The sequence below is a fragment of the Lepidochelys kempii genome, chromosome 6 (assembly GCF_965140265.1).
Source record: "Lepidochelys kempii isolate rLepKem1 chromosome 6, rLepKem1.hap2, whole genome shotgun sequence".
NCBI lineage: Eukaryota > Metazoa > Chordata > Testudines > Cheloniidae > Lepidochelys > Lepidochelys kempii.
In genome coordinates this window covers 49,553,059-49,567,925 of record NC_133261.1, presented here as the reverse complement: position 1 = coordinate 49,567,925, position 14,867 = coordinate 49,553,059, and the positions used below count along the sequence as shown (strand labels likewise).

At 42.7% G+C, this 14,867-nt stretch overlaps 1 protein-coding gene across 1 annotated transcript in view; it reads left to right on the top strand.

Moving 5' to 3' along the window:
- Positions 1-14,867, top strand: part of DHCR7 (7-dehydrocholesterol reductase) — a 29,097-nt gene that overhangs the window by 12,047 nt on the left and 2,183 nt on the right. The window contains exons 2-7 of the mRNA XM_073347859.1: positions 2,874-2,974; positions 4,280-4,502; positions 6,392-6,482; positions 7,057-7,270; positions 7,651-7,855; positions 13,043-13,174. Of these exons, the coding sequence (XP_073203960.1) occupies positions 2,880-2,974; positions 4,280-4,502; positions 6,392-6,482; positions 7,057-7,270; positions 7,651-7,855; positions 13,043-13,174 (960 nt within the window). The 5' untranslated portion in view covers positions 2,874-2,879. The remainder of the gene's footprint in view (positions 1-2,873; positions 2,975-4,279; positions 4,503-6,391; positions 6,483-7,056; positions 7,271-7,650; positions 7,856-13,042; positions 13,175-14,867) is intronic.

Sequence of the window (14,867 nt, the reverse complement as noted above, 5' to 3'; positions counted from 1 at the left end):
TTCAGTGGAGGTGGGGGTCTGGGGACTAACATTAGCTGCTACCGAGCCAGTTGGAGTCAGATTACAGTGCTGTAAAATATCTGGTCGAGTACATAAAGTCAGAAACAAATGCGCATACATATGTTCATTCCATTTCCTTGTTCTCTGACAGAACAGGAGTAACTGAAGGATCGTGTTGTAATTAATTGACCCTCCTGGTGGCCACTACTCCTGGTCCTCTAGTTGATATTGAGGTCAGTCAACTGTACAGAATCGTTTTAATTGGCTCTTAGTCATCGGATCTGCACCAAATACCTTCCAGTTTCCTAGAATACATTCTAGGGGCATACACCATGCCCTAACCCCCGAGCTCTGTCCCTGTCCCATACCTACAGGGTAACTCTGGGCGTCCCCAGGTTCCAACAGAGCATACAATCCGGATTTCAAAAGGTTCCTACCTTATCCAAGGGACTGGTTCCTCACCGTCGTCCGCAGCTGCTCCTCCCCTATGTCCAAGGGACCGGTTCCTCATCGTCGTCCACAGATGCTTCTCCACTATATGGCGTTGCACCGTTGTGCCCTCCGGGGTCGATCAAATCGCATCTCCTCTGAGGCCCCCGATGAACTCACCGGTGCGCGCTGGGCGTTGGTTCTCACCGCAATCCTCAACCTCTAGGAGGGGTCCGGGCAAGACTAAATTGCAGCCTCGTCGCCCACCCAGGGATGCCAAAAGCTGTTGCCGGCACCCAGTGCCGAGAGGCTAAACAACAGCTGAGGTTGGTTCGCTACCCAGTGTGCTACACCCAATAATCACAACGGGGTGGAGAAGCAGAAAAGTTTATTTGCAGCTGCAAAAAGGTACAGGGAGAATAGAATCTCAAATCCTGCACCCAGAGCAGGAAGTTACACAGGCTTTTATACATCCTTTCTTCAGCATACTTATCCAATAGCAAGCTGCCCTAAGTATCCATATAGCCAGCCAATCCAGTTCCCAGCTAGTTCCCTTGTTCTCTGTATCATTTGTTAAACCATACACAAAGCTGCTTTATTCAGCATTGTTCTTCCATATCTGCCCTGTTTCGCCTTGCTTAGTTTCAGGCAGTCTGACTCTGCAACGTATTGTTGCAGATCCTCAGCATAACTGCTGTGAGTGCCTTCAGGCAGGGGGGGCCAAAGACACTTGGGCCTAGTACGCAGAGCTGCTGCGAGTGCCTCCAGGCAGGAGGGGAGGGGGCCAAGGACACTTGGGCCTAGTGCGAGGGGGCTTCATCGACACTCGTGGTCTTCCACCCCTCGAGTCACCTAGTGGCCATGCCCCAGTGTCCCCAACAGAGATGACACTGAAGGTGAGGAGACTCTATTAAAGAGGAGGTTGGCTGGAAAGCTGGTGTAGCCCACTGGCTCCTAGCAAGGTCCCAGTGGTGGACCCTCAGTTGGGCAAGGGGTATGTGCCACTTGTTGTATCCTTGGGGGCAGCAGTTTTAAGAAGAAATCACTTGACACACAGAGAGCTGTGAGCCATGAAAGCAGCCATTTATTTTCCACACACTGAACTAACCAAACCAGCCAAAACTGGCTGGGCTATCCCTTAATAAGCTAACTCGATTGCCATAGCAACAACAATGTGCAATTACCACAACACCACTACTTTGAAAAATGGTGTTTGAATACATGAGCGGTGACTTGCACAGGAAAACACACTGGGTTTGTCCACTTTGGATGCTCTCTTTTTGATGACCAAAGGTCTGAAAACTTGTTTTTTGAGGCTGGGGTAAACGGGGGGAAGGGTAACTACTACATGCAATTGTCTTCCAAGGATGACTCTGTGGTTGACTGGAGGGCTATTATAACGTTCTGCTAGTACAAAGGAAATGAAACCTGAGCACCTGAGAAGGTAAAGGATCTTTAGGGTCTGGCTACACTAGAAATGTTACAATGGAGCCACTGTAGTGCTGTGGTGTAGACACTACAGTGATGGAAGGGGTAATCACTGTAATAAATCTACTTCTCCAGGAGGCGGTAGCTAGGTCAACAGAAAATTCTTCCATCAACCTAGCACTGTCTATGCTGGGGCATAGATTGGTTTAATTACATCTTTCATGGGTGTGAATTTTTCAAACTCCTGAGTGATGTAGCTAGGACAACATAAATTTTAGTGTAGATCAGCCATAGTGCTTGAAACTCTGGCATTGTATTAGGTGTGACTATAAAACCTCAAACAACTATTTAACTTTTGTTAAATGCCTGACATACTTGTGAGATGGTGTGATTTGTTTGTTTTAAATAAAGACTCAATCTCACCCCTTCAGGCTATGCCTATACTGCAAAGAAAGTGTGTTCTTTAACTCAGGTTAAAATAGCAGTGAAGACATTGCTTTGCTTTTAACAAAGGCTAGCAACTCGATTTAAAGCCTAGAGGGGAAATGATGGTTGAACTCACAAAGAGACTAGATATCAGGGTAAAGAAAAGCAAGCAGGATAATCTTCTTTGGTTGGGACGGGTGGAGGGAGGCAGAACCCTTTCAGGCAATCTCTGCAAGGCACTAAAAAAACCCAAGTGTGTGTGTGTGTCGGAGGTGGTGGGCAGTTAAGGTACAATCCCAATCTAATTTTCCCTTTGCAGGTCATCTTTAACAATGTTCCCAGGTATTATACAGTGTTAATAAAAATTTTGGATTGGGCAATAAGTTTTACAGGGCCCTTTGGCATCAACAATATCTTAGGTTACAATCTTATATGCAGGAAAATGTAAGGTTTTTTTGTTTGTTTTTAATCAGAGTCCAGATGCCTGATACAGTTCAAGATTATCAAAAATGTAATGTATAAAGGATAATGCAAAACTCATTGTTGGGGGGACCAGATGGTATAACGTAATGTAAACCTCTTTCATGTAGGATCCAATGGCAGCCTTTCCTGAAGGAAAATCTGAAGAAAGGAAACATCAGAACATCCCAAATGGTTCTGGAGCATCTCAAGGCCAATGGGGAAGAGCCTGGTGAGAGAGGCTTGTCACTCTGACTGAACAGACTCAAAATGTGATACTAACCCAATATTCAAAAGACTAGGGCCCCTCAGTAAACAAAGGCTGCACCAGCCTTCAATTTAGACTTGCAGTATGAACGATCTAAACACAACATATCTGAAGTACAGCTCGACTTCAGACTTGCTATTGGGAGTTATTAGATGGTTTATATCCTTCGGCCCGCCCACCCTAAGGGAGTCTTTGTGGGTTACCCTACCAGTTCATCACAGCTTCAGCTCAGAACAAGCAAACTCATAACAAGTATTGTCCAGATCAGGGGTCTTTGATCTGGAGTGTCCAGAAGCAGATAATTTAATATACAGTGGGTCTCTCTCCCAAGGGTGTATCTTCAAAAAGTTGGCTTTGGAAGGGAGAATTTGTATTTCCCTCACTTTGAGGTACTTCCTTGGAAATCCGCTTCACACACATTGTTCCAGAAAAGACTGTTGAACTTCCTCATCCCTCCTGAAGACTGCATTAATCTTGTGCTCTGGCTAAAGAAGTTACATACAATCTCACAATAGGACATAAACATTTGTGTTTCTCCTACAAGGTACCCTGGAGGTATTAACCCTAATTCAGTAAGGTTTAACTTAATTCAATAAATTCATTCAGGATATTGTCAGTCTGTCATAGTGCCCACCTTATAACTTTTAGCCTAGTGGTTTCCACCCTCACCCTGGGATGTGGGAGCCCCGTGTTCAATTTCCATCCCACCCCCTCTGCCAGAGTGGGAGAAGTGAGTGACCCCTGTTCAAATCCTCGGTGAGTGCTCTGACCACTGAGCTACGGAATGTGCTAATGTAGGTTTCTCCAATTAAAGCTGTTTCATTGTGGATTAAATAATTAGACCTCAAACCACCTTTTTGGGATGGAAAGTTGTGAACTGGGCACAGAGACACAAAAATGACTTGCCCAAGGTCACACAGCGAGTCTGTGGTAGAATCAGGAATTTGAAGCTGAGTCTCCTATGTTTCAGCCCAGTGCCTTAAAACACAAGCCCAGCCTTCATCTCCTGGGCTTGGCAACAAATAGCTACTTCCTAGAGAGCACTTCACAAACTATACAACCTCTCCCTGCTTGCTCTCTTCAGACTTCTGTTTTTACCATAGTAGTTTCCGTGCTGTATACTTTTGCTAATGTGCAAATGAACTTATGCTTTACAAAGCAGTACATTTTAGTGTAACTGACAAACTCTAAAATTGAAACTCAATGGGAACAGACCCACTGTGTCAATGCAAAATTCCCTTCAGAAGATAACCCATGTCTCTGTTACAGGGAAGTAGACTGGTTTTCCTTGGCCAGCGTCCTCTTCCTCCTTACGTTTTCTCCATTCATCGTATATTACTTTATAATGTCGTGTGATCAGTACCATTGCTCTCTGACGGACCCCATCATTGATGTGCTCATGGGGAATTCCCATCTCTCTGACATCTGGAACAAGACACCCTCCCTGAGCTGGAAAGCTGCTAACATCTATATATTTTGGGTCACTTTCCAGGTAAATCTTTCAGTTTCTGTATTACAGACTGAAGTCAGATAATTACTCCACATATTTGATCTAGGTATGTGTTGCTTATCTCCTTTCATGACTAATTTTCTAGTGAACCCTATTATGTGAAAAGGATATAAGAAGTAAATTAACAATCTTAAATGAATATAGTTTCTGACATCCAAATAGATCTTAAGCACTTGGCAAAGTGTAATGCACATTAGTAATGCACATGTAATGCACATTATCACTTATGCCACACATGTGATGGAAGCCTTCTATAATAGGGCACCATTCCTCCCCAATCTCATTCCACACCCTGTGGAACACTGGGGTCAGTACTGACTGACTCAGGGGGAAGGATGACATCAAGTGAATCACTAACATCACTTCCTGCAGAATGTGAATTTTTAAAAAAACAGAATATCTCATCCAAGTTCAGACTCACCCCTCTGTCAAGAACTGCCAAGATCACAGCTTGAAGCGTTATGACTGCAAGGCAATGTAATGCGCTCTGATGGGGGTTACACAAGATAACTAGGTGATGGCAGGTGGATTTAAATCAAGGCGATTTAAATCACCAAGTGGAATCAGTCTAAAGCATTGATTTTAATCAACTTCTCCATTTGTACTTCAGTTATCTTGTAAAGAAAGGTGCGTTCTCTTTGATGAAACCATTATAACATGTTGATTTACAACTAAATAGAGCTTTTCATTAGATTTGGTACACTTTTTTGCTACTTAGGACGGTACATTGTAACATACATTTACTGAAACAATTATATAGCTTAATAGTTTGATTGTTAATTGTACATTTTTACTATGTTAGCTAATGGTGAATGATATATTGGTTATTTACTAGCCAATTCATTCTTTGCTTATGATTTGTGTCAAGCTGCATTAGGATGGTAACTGGAATTTAATGAAGCACACAAAACAGCATATACATTTTACTTTTTTTTTTAAAACAACCTGAAATATTTTGGATACATAAACTTCTCTTATCAAAACATGTTTTACATTTACAACTACAGTATAGTAAGGTTAGGCCCTAACATATGTTGTATTAAGTTCAGATTTTATTTTAACAGGTCTATTTTAAAAAAAGAAAAACTTACTGTCATTTAAATAACAAAACCAAAAATCTGATTTTAAATAAAAAATCAATTTTTATTTTTTTTTCCAAAAAAATCAATTTTTATCCAGCAGGCCAGGTGAAGTGAGCTTAAAGGGTCACAGATAAGTTAAAAATCAAGCTTCACAATTTTGTGCATTACCCAGAGTTCTCACTTGGGCATAATCCCAGTAGTTTCTATAGCTGTATAAGTAAAGGCTAAGTAAATATTTCAGGATTTGGCTGTTGTGGTAGTAGACTATTGCTATGTTTAGATTACTAAAATTGAGCTGCTTTTACATCTAATATACTTGTAATGTTGTATGCAGTTCTTTCTTTCTCTCTTTATTGTACTTTATTTTCTCATCTTCTTCAGTGAAAGTAGGTTAGTTTCAGCTTTGCTTATAGTCAGCTCCTAATCACTTCAGGTTCTTATCCATTAACACATGATTGCAAATACTGAAGGAAAATATTTATTTAAAAATATTCTTCCAATTTTTTCCTCTAATTTCCTGGAAACATTTCTATTGTATTAGCTTTTATAAAATATTATTTAGGATAAATTTGATATAGTTTTAATTGTATACGAAAATTCAATTCTGTAAGGAATTCTGGTTTATGACATTTAAAGTGAATTGGCCTTTTGGTGGGTCTGCATATCTGCATTTTCAATGTTGGGGTCTTTTACAAGTTAATATTTATGCACAGTTTGTGTGTGTGTATAGGTATTCGATATTTTATGCCCTGCCAATTATTTATTACTCTTACATTCTTTGCAATGTAGGTGATGTTATATATATTAGTTCCTGATTTCTGCCACAAGTTTCTACCTGGATATGTAGGAGGAGTACAAGAAGGCGCTCTGACCCCTGCTGGTAAGGGTTTTGTTTTTTCCCTTAGCACATACAATGTGTATTTCCTTTTAAATGACAGTTCCTCCATTAGATCTCTTACCTGCTATAGTTAATTGAATTTTCCAAATATATATCTGGATTATTGTAGAAGTGGGAAATATAGACGAACACTCCCATAATGTACTTTAGAGAATTAGATTGTGTGAAAACTACATACTTCCTTCTGTTCACTGGGATTTTACCTTGAGCTATTTAACTTCAGTTAAGAAACATGTTTCCCTGCCCACCCCCCTTCCCCTTTCTGAAGTAAAGAGCAGGCCTAGGCAGCTATGTTGATGACTACACTAGAGTGTCATCAGGTCTTCATTCATTTGAAGGATGGAAGCCACAATAAGACTTGAGTGTTTGGGAGAAGGAGATCTTTCAGTGCTTCAGGATGAGCAAAGAGGCCAATGGAAAGACTCGTTTTCATAATGGGCAATGGATTTGCACTCCTGGATAGGGCTACGCCCAGAGCTAATAAAAGGCATGTTCCCTTTATACCTAATTCATGCAGTATCACAGAATGTTGAACAATTTACCTCTTCCTCTTTAGGCACAGTAAATAAATATGAAATCAATGGACTTCAAGCCTGGATCATTACCCATGCTCTCTGGTTTGCAAATGCTCACTACTTCCATTGGTTCTCACCCACCATCATTTTTGACAACTGGATTCCTCTCCTATGGTGTGCTAATATTCTGGGATACGCAGCTTCCACATTTGCAATGATTAAAAGCTACTTTTTCCCCAGTAACCCCAATGACTGGTATGTTGCTGTTAATACTCATATAGTACAGTGTTATGGAGAACTTTGACATGTGAACATTGAATCTTCTTCAGTACAGTGATAAGAATGCATTTTTGACTAATATCTTAATCTGGCTAGAAAATGGTATGACTGGTCAAAAGAAATATCAAAACTAAACTAGGAAGATCTTAGAGGCAGAACTTACCTTTATATTACCTTCATCGGATCAACTTGTATCATCTTAATAATTACTTGGTTTTATATATTAACACACCTTCAGTTCACAAAATGACAGTAGTTCATGTATTGGAAAATTAACTGAAACCTATATTCAAACTTAATTTGCTACTGTTGCATGTGAATGTATTACCTCTACAATTTTTTTTATACCTTTTTAGCAAATTCACTGGCAATTTATTTTATGACTATATGATGGGGATTGAATTTAACCCTCGAATAGGGAAGTGGTTTGATTTCAAGCTATTCTTCAATGGCCGGCCTGGTATTGTAGCCTGGACTCTAATTAACCTCTCCTACGCTGCCAAACAACAGGAACTGTATGGTCAGGTGACCAACTCAATGATCCTAGTCAATGTCCTACAGGTAAGTCTAGAATGGTGGAATTAAACCTGGTTGAAAACTATGGATATTAAAATAGACTAAATTCTCATGATAAAATTGAATGCACAGTTATTTCTTGTTGACATAGAATAACCTTGGCCATGATCATGCTTCGGGACCTGCTAGCATGGGCTTTTACACTCATGCAGAGTCCCACAGAAGTCAGTGGCACAACCGTGTCCACATCTGCAGAGCTTGATGCAGGATCAGGGACCTATTTAATCTAAGAAATACATTTGTCTTTCAGTCTGTATTCTAGAAACAGGCCTGATACTGTTTCCTTTGGACGCTGACGGAATTCCACTTGACTTCAATGGGATCAAGATTGGGGCTACATGTCCCTTCCCCCGCCCCTTTTCCCCCCTAAAACCACTGTTTTAGGCTCCATGCTGAGACAGTGGAGACACTGCACCTTCCCAGCATGGAGCCTAAAACAGTGGCAGTGGCTGCTAAAAAGATTTGTTAGTTAAATGTTTCTGTGTAGATGTTTACGCCTGTGGAACTGCAAAATCCCTTTAAAAAGAACAGGAGTACTTGTGGCACCTTAGAGACTAACAAATATATTTGAGCGTAAGCTTTCGTGGGCTACAGCTCACTTCATTGGATGCATAGAATGGAACATATAGTAAGAAGATAGATAGATAGACATAGATATACATACAGAGAACATGAAAAAGTGGAGTAAGAGGCTAATTAAGATGAGCTATTATAAGCAGGAGAAAAAAAACTTTTGTAGTGATAATCAAGATGGCCCATTTAGACAGCTGACAAGAAGGTGTGAGGATACTTAACATGGGGAAATAGATTCTTGGCGTGACTCCTTGTATCCAAATGATTAACTCATATTTTTTAAAAATATTCTCTGCTTTGTTTATAATCTAGGAGCCAAAAAAAAAACTCAAGACTTCCAGATTTATAATGTATTTTTTGTTTAATCAAGAAAAGCACACTTTTTTTGGTAAATAAGGTTAATAATTTGGATTTATTGAATGAAGACTGATATTGACTGATAACAGCTAGAATCCCAGCCTTGTGCAGGCACAGAACTTTTTCAATTTAAAAAAAACTTGTTATCATTTTCAGCCATGTGGCACCAAAGATGTTAGAATGGCTTGGGAGCCTAAAATCATCACATGACTTTTTGAGTAAGCTAGCTAGTGATAAAATAGATGTTTCTAGGGGTTTGAATCATAGAATATCAGAGTTGGAAGGGACCTCAGGAGGTCATCTAGTCCAACCCCCTGCTCAAAGCAGGACCAATCCCCAACTAAATCATCCCAGCCAGAGCTCTGTCAAGCCTGACCTTAAAAACCTCTAAGGAAGGAGATTCTACCACCTCCCTAGTTAATGCGTTCCAGTGTTTCACCACCCTCCTAGTGAAAAAGTTTTTCCTAATATCCAACCTAAACCTCCCCCACTGCAACTTGAGACCTTTACTCCTTGTCCTGTCCTCTTCTACCACTGAGAATAGTCTAGAACCTTCCTCTTTGGAACCACCTCTCAGGTAGTTGAAAGCAGCTATCAAATCCCCCCTCATTCTTCTCTTCTGCAGACGAAACAATCCCAGTTCCCTCAGCCTCTCCTCATAAGTCATGTGTTCCAGACCCCTAATCATTTTTGTTGCCCTTCGCTGGACTCTCTCCAATTTATCCACATTCTTCTTGTAGTGCGGGGCCCAAAACTGGACACAGTACTCTAGATGAGGCCTCACCAATGTCGAATAGAGGGGAACGATCACGTCCCTCTATCTGCTGGCTGTGCCCCTACTTATACATCCCAAAATGCCATTGGCCTTCTTGGCAAGAAGGGCACACTGTTGACTCATATCCAGCTTCTCGTCCACTGTCACCCCTAGGTCCTTTTCTGCAGAACTGCTGCCTAGCCATTCGGTCCCTAGTCTGTAGCGGTGCATTGGGTTCTTCCGTCCTAAGTGCAGGACTCTGCACTTATCCTTGTTGAACCTCATTGAACCTCATCAGATTTCTTTTGGCCCAGTCCTCCAATTTGTCTAGGTCCCTCTGTATCCTATCCCTGCCCTCCAGCGAATCTACCACTCCTCCTAGTTTAGTATCATCCCCAAATTTGCTGAGAGTGCAATCCACACAATCCTCCAGATCATTTATGAAGATCTTGAACAAAACTGGCCCCAGGACCGACCCTTGGGGCACTCCAATTGATACCGGCTGCCAACTAGACATGGAGCCATTGATCACTACCCGTTGAGCCCGACAATCTAGCCAACTTTCTACCCACCTTATAGTGCATTCACCCAGCCCATACTTCTTTAACTTGCTGACAAGAATACTGTGGGAGACCGTGTCAAAAGCTTTGCTAAAGTCAAGAAACAATACATCCACTGCTTTCCCTTCATCCACAGAACCAGTAATCACATCATAGAAGGCGATTAGATTAGTCAGGCATGACCTTCCCTTGGTGAATCCATGCTGACTGTTCCTGATCACTTTCCTCTCATGTAAGTACTTCAGGATTGATTCCTTGAGAACCTGCTCCATGATTTTTCTGGGGACTGAGGTGAGACTGACTGGCCTGTAGTTCCCAGGATCCTCCTTCTTCCCTTTTTTAAAGATTGGCACTACATTAACCTTTTTCCAGTCATCCGGGACTTCCCCCGTTTGCCATGAGTTTTCAAAGATAATGGCCAATGGCTCTGCAATCACAGCCGCCAATTCCTTTAGCACTCTCGGATGCAACGCATCCGGCCCCATGGACTTGTGCACGTCCAGCTTTTCTAAGTAGTCCCTAACCACTTCTTTCTCCACAGAGGGCTGGCCACCTACTCCCCATGCTGTGATGCCCAGTGCAGCAGTCTGGGAGCTGACCTTGTTCGTGAAGACAGAGGCAAAAAAAGCATTGAGTACATTAGCTTTTTCCACATCCTCTGTCACTAGGTTGCCTCCCTCATTAAGTAAGGGGCCCACACTTTCCTTGGCTTTCTTCTTGTTGCCAACATACCTGAAGAAACCCTTCTTGTTACTCTTAACATCTCTTGCTAGCTGCAGCTCCAGGTGTGATTTGGCCCTCCTGATTTCATTCCTACATGCCCGAGCAATATTTTTATACTCTTCCCTGGTTATTTGACCAATCTTCCACTTCTTGTAAGCTTCTTTTTTATGTTTAAGATCCGCAAGGATTTCACCATTAAGCCAAGCTGGTCGCCTGCCATATTTACTATTCTTTCGACACATCGGGATGGTTTGTCCCTGTAACCTCAATAGGGATTCCTTGAAATACAGCCAGCTCTCCTGGACTCCTTTCCCCTTCATGTTATTCCCCCAGGGAATCCTACCCATCAGTTCCCTGAAGGAGTCAAAGTCTGCTTTCCTGAAGTTCAGGGTCCATATTCTGCTGCTTACCTTTCTTCCCTGTGTCAGGATCCTGAACTATTCGACATTGGTGAGGCCTCATCTGGAGTACTGTGTCCAGTTTTGGGCCCCACACTACAAGAAGGATGTGGATAAATTGGAGAGAGTCCAGCGAAGGGCAACAAAAATGATTAGGGGTCTGGAACACATGAGTTATGAGGAGAGGCTGAGGGAACTGGGATTGTTTAGTCTGCAGAAGAGAAGAATGAGGGGGGATTTGATAACTGCTTTCAACTACCTGAGAGGTAGTTCCAGAGAGGATGGTTCTAGACTATTCTCAGTGGTGGAAGAGGACAGGACAAGGAGTAATGGCCTCAAGTTGCAGTGGGGGAGGTTTAGGTTGGATATTAGGAAAAACTTTTTCACTAGGAGGGTGGTGAAACACTGGAATGCGTTGCCTAGGGAGGTGGTGGAATCTCCTTCCTTAGAAGTTTTTAAGGTCAGGCTTGACAAAGCCCTGGCTGGGATGATTTAATTGGGTATGGGTCCTGCTTTTGAGCAGGGGGTTGGACTAGATGACCTCCTGAGGTCCCTTCCAACCCTGATATTCTATGATTCTATGAACTCAACGAACTCATGGAAGAGGAGTAGGTAGAAACTGGAACAGAGGAGCGACAAAGGCATGAGGTTGACCAAAATAAAGGAGGGGGCAGATGAGCATGTAGCAAAAGAGAACGGCCAGGAGACTAAGGGCTGGTCTACACTACCGCACTACATCGGCGCAGCTTCACCAATGCAGCTGTGCCGCTGTAGCGCGTCTGGTGAAGACGCACTATGCTGACGGGAGAGTGCTCTCCCATTGACATAATTACTCCACCTCAATGAGAGGCAGAAGCTGTGTCGGTGGAAGAGCGTCTCCCTCCAACATAGCGCTAGCGTGGACATCGATATACATCGCTCGGAGGGGGTGGCTTATTCATACCCCTGAGTGACGTAACTTACATCGACTTAAGCAGTAGTGTAGACAAGCCCTGAGGCTTTGAAAGCTGTTGGTCCTGTGAATCAAGACCACTGGACCAGAGCAGTTTATTCTGGTCCATTTCGGGGAATAAGGAGATGGGCTAAAGACCAGGAAGTCACTCCATCTCCTGTTGTGGCTGCTGGCAGTCCTGCTGTGACCAGGATATGTTGAAATCTCTGTTAGGCAAAAGCTGACAAACTAGATAGATTAAGGATCTAACTTAAAACAACACAAACAAAGTCAAAGACTAACATTCATATGTGTCTTGAAGTGCACCACTGTGCCTTTGTGTACATTACATTAGCACTGGATCTCACGATCAGATGATCAACATTACCTAGGTACAGTGAAAAGAAAAGGAGGACTTGTGGCACCTTAGAGACTAACCAATTTATTTGAGCATAAGCTTTCGTGAACTACAGCTCACTTCATCGGATGCATGGTGAGATGCCTAAAGGGTGTCTGTGGGTTTAAGCTGGTTTTGTTTGCCTGCCACATTCCATTCCACAGCAGGGCCGTGCTGTTACTATTGTCTGTCTAGAATGGGTTGGCCCTAATAAGTAATAAGCTAGGAATTTTAGCATTGGTTTAGCAGTCACCTTGAAAGTACTGAATTCAAATTATACGTGTACGCATTACTACAATTGTGGTAATACTTAAAAAAAAATACTCTGTTTTGCCAATGTAAAAATGCAGAAAGGTTCTCAGGCTGTTGCCACAAGATAAAACCAGCAGCCTGATCCTAGTACAGTGAGACTGGGTGACTACGACAGATGTTTTAATAGCAACAGAGCATTGTTCTAAGCATAAGACATTTATTTCCAGGGTATTTATGTATTGGACTTCTTCTGGAATGAAGCTTGGTATTTGAAAACTATTGATATCTGTCATGATCATTTTGGATGGTACCTGGGCTGGGGAGATTGCGTTTGGCTGCCTTACCTCTACACTCTGCAGGTAAAAATACAATTGTATTGAGAATAGCATTTGCATGGAAGCAGAACAAGTTAAAAGTAAATATAGAAATCCTAAAAATGTGTTTCCCTAGCAGCATGACTAGCATCCTAAATAACTGGCTTCTAAGTAAACTTAGTTGAGTAATGTAATAGATAGTTAACAATAGTGGTTCCAACCATTCCTTTGTTAGATGTATTGTGACACAACAGGATACAATCCAGATTAATGAGTAGCTGTGTCACCCCTGCCCGGTAACCTGGGGTGCTCTTTACAATGCCTTGCTGCTCACAAACAGTCTCCAGCATGTAATTTACTCCCAGCTATGACTTGGGTCTTACTAGACTTAAAAATTACCACAAGGTAACCCCAACATGTTCCTAGTCCCAGATCTTCCCCCAGAAATGTATGTCCTGTACTGGACAGTACAGATATATTGAGCCTGTTATTCCTTTAAGGGAATAATATGCATGCACACAAATTGTTACCCCAAATGGCATTTCCCAGACACTTCAACTTTGAACACACTGGATTAGATAAAACAAGTGTATTAAGTTAATTAACTACAGAGAGAAAGAGAGATTTTGAGTACAAATAATGAGGCATAAGAGTCAGAAATAGTTACAGGAAAAATTAAGATAAAATGCCTCCTGATGCCTTACTTAACTTTGCTTTAAATCTAATGTAGTTTGTTTTCTCACCACATGCTTTCAGCAGTCTCACTGATCAAACTCTTTAGGTCAGGACGCCTCCCACAGAGCCCACGATGAGCAGAGGGAGAGAGAGGGTGCCTTGGGATGTTTGTCCCTTCTTTTTATAATTTGTCGCCCTCTTGGAAAAACATTTCCAGCTGAGACCCAGGAGCCAGAGTCTGTGTGGAAGGATATTCCCTGCTTTTTTCCCCACCTGTTTGAACTTCCTTGTCTTCCCTTCCCGCTTGAGGACTCTATTTACTGCTTAAATGCAAATTAAGCCACACACATTTCTTTGTTTAGGACAGACCTGTTTGCCAGCTTTTGCTTGGGCAGGGCTGTGGGGTTTGAAACATGTTAATAACAACAACACACAGGGGTATCTTATAACTTTACATGCAATGTTCCCACACATATTTTAACAGGACAGTGCTGACCAGTAAATTATGAGTTTTCACATGGTACCTTACAAGGCACACTTTGAACAAAGGTGATTACAATAGTGTGTAGGGTGTGGATACAGGGGTGTATTCTGTCACACCCCTACATTGGGATGATTTAGTGCAGGGGTGGGCAAACTTTTTGGCCCAAAGGCCACATCTGGGAATAGAAATTGTATGGTGGGCCATGAATGCTCACAAAATTGGGGTTGGGGTGCGGGAGGGGGTGAGGCTTTGATTGAGGGGTGTGGGCTCCAGGGTGGGGCCATAAATGAGGAGTTCAGGGTGGGGGGGGTGAGGGCTCCGGCTGGGGTGTACGGGCTTTGGGCTGGGGATGAGGAGTTTGGGGTGTAGGATGGTGCTCTGGGCTGGGACGAAGGGTTTGGAGGGCGGGAGAGGGAATCAGGGCTGGGGCAGGGGGTTGGGGCATGGGGAGAGGCACTTACCTCAAGCGGCTCCCAGAAGCAGCAGCATGTCCCTTTTCTGGTTCCTATGTGTAGGCGCAGCCAGGCGGCTCTGGGTCCTGCCCCGTCCGCAGGCACCGCCCCTGCAGCTCCCATTGGA